This window comes from Maniola hyperantus, chromosome 7 (genome assembly GCF_902806685.2).
Source record: "Maniola hyperantus chromosome 7, iAphHyp1.2, whole genome shotgun sequence".
NCBI classification, from domain to species: domain Eukaryota; kingdom Metazoa; phylum Arthropoda; class Insecta; order Lepidoptera; family Nymphalidae; genus Maniola; species Maniola hyperantus.
In genome coordinates, this window is record NC_048542.1 from 9,021,314 (window position 1) to 9,027,090 (window position 5,777).

Consider the following 5,777-nt stretch of genomic DNA (forward strand, 5'->3'; position numbering starts at 1 on the left):
TGGCCCTTGTTTCTTAGTAGTTAGTAGGTACCTACCTACAGTACTCGACAGAAAGTAATGTACATCGGCCTTTAGAATGACATTTTGGCTTTGTAGAGCGTTGTCTCTGTCACTCATACCTGACGTTTTGTCGGTCTCAATGACAGGGACAACGCTCTACAAATCTGCTATCACTTTCTAAATGTCGATGTACATTACTTTTTGCCGCGTAGGTACTGTAATAAATACATTCGCGTGGATTTAGGTTTTTTAAATACCTCATGGGAAGTCTGCTTTTCCGGGATAAAAAGTTGGCTATGTCAACTTCTGGGATGTAAGCTATCTCTGTAGGTACCTCGTATACATCGGTTAAGCGGGTGGGCCTTCAAGAACTGATCCTGTGAGAACTGTTTAATTTTCCGGGGTAAAAAGTACCCTATGTCCGTTCCCTGTGTTTCCCAGGATGTCTAACTTTGTACCCAAATGTTTTGTTTCATTTAAATAAATGGCATTTACATTCAGATTAAATTTATTAAAATAATTAACTAAATAAAAAAGTTATATTTCCAACAATTTATATTAAAAAAATTTGCTAAGATGCAGATTCTCAGAAAAATTTAATCCAGGCCATTCCTCCTCTTTGGGAACATTTTCTGCTCCACCAGTTCCACTTTCTGAGCCACACTTGCCAATTGCTCGGATGCACTTGAAGCTGCAGTACCACATGTTTCAGCCAACTCTTGAATACCATGAGAGACCTTTTAATAAAAGAACACTAATTTAGGTATAGCGGCATAACTGAGTAGGGACCTGCGGTAGTCGACCGTTGCGGAAGGGGTGACAATTGTCACAAGTTGACAAATCACCGAGCTCTCGCGTCACATCATCACACCCCGCCCGCACCGCTCCACTACCGCAGTCCGCAGGAACCGTAGATAGAATAATAGGTAGATGTAAGTACTGTATAATTGCGTATGAGATAGCGATAGCACGACGTAACGATGAATAACACGACAATTATTACCATTGTTTAGTAGTCAATATTTGTATTAACCGATCAACAATATTTGTATTAAACGTTTTTTATGTGAAAACAAGTAAATAACTCATGAAAAATACAATTACGCCACGAATTCTCAAAGTTTTTTTTGCAACTTCTTGTATGTATTCTTGAAAAAACCAGTTACACGATAAGGGATAAAAAATAGGTTAGCTGCGTGTCTGTTTATCACATTAGTCTCTGTATATCTGTGCTCTCTTTTTAGTGCGAATGAGAAAGCAAACGTTCCTGCATCTACCTTTATTACTCTATCTACGACAGGAACCTACTCAGTTATGCGTTATGCTTGTATTACATCTGAAGAGAACAGTGCGCCATCCAGTCAACCGTTGACACAATACAAAAAAAAATTAAAAAGCCTTAATAGACTGAAATCAAAACCAAAGTTTTTTGTTTTGATATAGGCTACTTTTGTTTACTAAAACAGGTGTGTAAATTCAATTGAATGGGGAACAATAAATACATATACTCATCTATTTTTTATTTATTGATGGATATGTTTAGCATCTGTTAGATAAAAGTCAATTGCAATTCTTGGCCAGTAAAAAACAGTAAACAGTAAGTTTAGAGCATCAATAGCTCAACAGTTAAGGAGCAGATTGAATTCCGAAAGGTCAGAGGTTCACACCCCACCTGTTACACTATTGTTGTAACTACTCTTAGCACATCACAAGCTTTACGCTTAGTTGGAGGGGAATGGGGAATATGGGTCATTATTAACATGGCTTTTTTTTAAAAAACCCCAAAATTGTATGTCCTATACCAAACTTACATTATCAGCTTCTTCTTTCACTGCAGCAGCTTCCACATGCATTTGGTTGACAGCAGCTTGCATCTTAGGGACTTGCTGGATAGGCTCCGATTCCAACACAGGAGATGCCTAAAAACAAGCGTTACATTGATGTAAATAATAAAATGACTATCCATAATCACTACCCCTATTATAAATTCGAAAGTGTGTTTGTTTGTTGGTTTGTCCTTCAATCACGTCGCAACATAGCAATGGATTGACGTGAGTTTAAGACTCAGGTCTTAAACTGTGACATAGGCTACTTTTTATCCTGGAAAATCAAAGAGTTCCCACAGGATTTTCAGAAACCAAAATAAATTATTATTAGGTAACCAATACAGACTTTATTATTTTATGTATGTATGAGTTACAGTATCATATAGATTACAATGAGCGTAGAATGAACACTGAACCGTTAGCTGCAGGATTGGCACCTAAGAAACTTACATGATATTGCAACTCCCCGTCTTACAGTTCTAAAAGTTCTTAAGTAAGGGTTATCTTGAAACGATCATTGGTACACGCACAACAGATGGAAATGTTTAAGTGCGGAAACCAGCCCAGAGCGAAGAAGAAGAAAAATCATTGGTAGTGATAAGGTCCCCTTTTGATTTTAAGCATATTCTGTATTATTTATTCTTTGTCATAGTATCTAAATATATTAAAGGAAAAGGTGACTGACTGACTGACTGATCTATCAATGCACAGTTCAAACTACTGGACGGATCGAGCTGAAATTTGGAATGCAGATAGCTATTATGACGTAGGCATCCGCTAAGAAAGGATTTTAGAAAATTCCACCCCCAAGGGGGTGAAGTAGGGATTTGAAATTTTGTGTAGTCCACGCGGACGAAGTCGCGAGCTTAAGCTAGTTAAGCAATAAAGATGTTTTAAATTAAATTAGATTAAATATTTTGTTGAATAACATACCTGCTTACAGCGCTGCATGCAATGGCAATGGTGTTGAATGAGAGGCTCTGCTGCAGCCACCTCGTGCATATGCATGTTATTCTGTTGCATCTGGAACCATAAAATAATTGTCAACTATAATACAAGTCTCTCTCTATTTTTATGCCTATATAGCCTAGTGGTTAAGACGTCAGTCTTCTAGTAGGGTCAGGTTTGATCTCAGACATGCACCTCATAACTTTTGCATTTTAAGCAATTAAGTATCACTTGCTTTAATGGTGAAAGAAAACATTGTGAAGAAACCAGCACTAAGAGTTTTCCATTATGTTCACAAAGATGTGTGAAATCTTCCAATCCAACTGTGCTAGTGGCCATGAGAGGAGTCGTGCTCAGCAGATGGGTTGATGATGATGATGATAATAAAAGAGTGTTTGTTTGCCTACACACCCAAGTGACCACACTACAACATCTGAATTATGACAAAACTTTCACAATTCAAAATCAAATGATGTAGGTTTTTTTTAATTTTCTGTGAAATATAGACAGGGGTTAGGGCCTTTATGCACTCATCCATATTCGGTTCATATCCGTGATTCTTCGAAGTGGCTGTCATACAAATACATACTCATTCAATTCGTATTTTATATAGTATATCCATGCCTCATATCTTAAGACTACTGCTTGGACAAGATTACATGTGAATCCCAATCATCTGCATCAACAGACTTAAGAGGCCTGATCTGTGGATAGTTATACAACAGCTGAAAATGGTCAATGACTAAGCTTTGGATGATCAATCAGGTCACAATCAAATACTGAAATGTATAAATTCTTAATGAAGTAAGAATTGAACAACAAAAACAACTTACATTTTCAACCAGATTTGGGTCTGTATAGTTGTTCAATTCGCTTGCCATATTCCTGGCTTCTGACAGCTTTTCATGACCAGCGGTCGCGTTATTAATAGCTTGAGCAGCATTCAGAAGATTGGCAGTAGCTGAGTCTCCTTGTTGACCATCAAGAGTACTACCATTTAGACCTAACTTAGCTTCCAATTGTTCAATTCGATTTTGCAAAACAGCAATAGGATCCATTTTAAAATTAAATGCACAACAACCCAAAACTATTCAGGTTTTATATTTGGGTGAGCTCAGCTCAACAATTAAATTATTTTTCATAAAAAATTATGAGAAAACAAATCAGTAAAATTTTAACTCAAAATCTCCAAAATCAAAATTAAATTTAGAACACTATTGTATTTTATTTTTTTATCTTTTGTTTTTTAGTCAAACTGCAGACTGCAGTCAACTGTCAATCAAAGTCAATGATTGGGATTGGGTCAAATGCGTAGATTGAGTAAAAAAGCTAGATTAAGAGGGAGCGCAGGGCTCTTTCGGTACGGGCTAACATGATAGCGCGCAGATTCGCTCGTTGCTCTGATGATGTGAAGGTGACGTTATTTAAAGCTTTTTGTCAATGTTTCTACACATGTCAGCTGTGGACAAAGTTTACCAAGCGCAGCTATAATGCACTTAGGGTACAATATAACAACGCCTTCCGCATCCTAATGAAGCACCCGCGTTTCTGCAGTGCTAAAGCTATGTTTGCTGCTGCAAGAGTCCCTGACTTCTTCGCCATACTCCGAGCAAGGACGGCATCCTTCTGGAAAAGACTGACACACAGTACAAACGCTATCTTGTGTGCTGTTGTAGAGGATCTTAGTAATCCTTTTACAAAACATTGGTCCAACCTGCATCGGTGCGACAATAACACCTTTACTTAGATTAGTTTTTTAAATTGTTAGCTCCATTTTTTTTTTTACATTTATATTATATTCTAATCGATTCTAATATTAATTTAATCCGCTTCATACTGTGTATATTGTTATGGGTTGTATTTTCATTGCCTGAAATAAAAATTATTTATTTATTATTATTATTATTATTATTAAAGTACTGTGTAACCGCGTATGAGATAGCGATAGCACGACGTAACGATGAATAACACGACAATAATTATTACCATTGATTAGTAGTCAGTATTTGTATTAACCGTTCAACAATATTTGTATTGAACTTTTTTTTTCTGAAAACAAGTAAATAACTCATGAGAAATACAATCACGCCACGAATTCTCAAAGTTTGTTTTGCAACTAAAGTTGTATTCCTTGTATGTATTCTTGAAAAAAATCGGTTACATGATAAGGGACAAAAATAGGTTACCTGCGTCTCTGTTTATCACATTAGTAACTTTACCTATCTGTGCTCTCTTTTTAGTGTGAATGAGAAAGCAAACGTTCCTTTATCTAGCTTTATTACTGTACCTTGAAGAACAAAGGCTTAGATTACCTCATGGATGAAATTCTTTAGTATAGGTACATTCGAGGATTACCTATTCAAACTTGATTCAAACAAAAACAAAGGGGACACTTGACGACAATGCTAGTTCCAATTTTCGCCACGCGCCAAGATAGCCTTGTCGCACTATATCTTGCCGCCCTCAGAATAAGGACTGTTAGAAGTAGCCCTATTGTGACACTTACTGTTAGAGCGAGATAGCTAAATGCATTTAAGCTCTTGTTAGAACGTGACAAAATGATTATGCTTTGTCCTTATCACCGTGGCCACATTTTTTGTTTGTCAAAATGTATTACGTGAGTACCTATTTGACAAACAACGTGAAGTGTAGAAGGAATGACATTTCACAAGTACCAAATAACCATTCAAACCATGAAAATCTGCTTGAGCGAGAGGGACCGAGGGGGCCACGCTAGTTGCAAATCAGGATATAAATGTTTGCCGCCTGACGAAAATTCAAAGATCAGTATAGGTCACGCTTTTACCAAATGTATACGTTACCACAGAATATAATAGTACCTACTGACGTTACGTAAACAGAGTACATACGAGTATATGTTCCTTGGTAAACCGACTCAAAAGGGCTAGAACCTGGCTAGAACCTTATATTTACTAAGTACTCTGTGGCTACAACTCAGAGCCGTAAACATCACCGACCAGGTAAACATAACCAGTTAAAAAA

At 36.9% G+C, this 5,777-nt stretch overlaps 1 protein-coding gene across 1 annotated transcript; it reads right to left on the reverse strand.

Moving 5' to 3' along the window:
* Positions 1 to 490: 490 nt before the first annotated feature.
* On the reverse strand, positions 491 to 4,042 carry DCTN3-p24 (Dynactin 3, p24 subunit). The gene is made up of 4 exons (XM_034970094.2): positions 3,608 to 4,042; positions 2,760 to 2,849; positions 1,812 to 1,919; positions 491 to 737 (listed from the first exon to the last, which is right to left on the reverse strand). The coding sequence occupies exons 1-4, from the start codon at positions 3,830 to 3,832 to the stop codon at positions 597 to 599; spliced, it is 564 nt and encodes a 187-aa protein (XP_034825985.1). The 5' UTR covers positions 3,833 to 4,042; the 3' UTR covers positions 491 to 596.
* Positions 4,043 to 5,777: the final 1,735 nt, after the last annotated feature.

Excerpts from the sequence above, each read along its gene's own strand:
- DCTN3-p24 (XM_034970094.2), bottom strand. The coding sequence starts at position 3,832 with ATGGATCCTATTGCTGTTTTGCAAAATCGAATTGAACAATTGGAAGCT. Across the intron at positions 2,850-3,607 it reads ACCCAAATCTGGTTGAAAAT|ATGCAACAGAATAACATGCA; the intron begins GTAAGTTGTTTT and ends TTATGGTTCCAG. Across the intron at positions 738-1,811 it reads TGAAAGAAGAAGCTGATAAT|GTCTCTCATGGTATTCAAGA; the intron begins GTAAGTTTGGTA and ends TTTTATTAAAAG.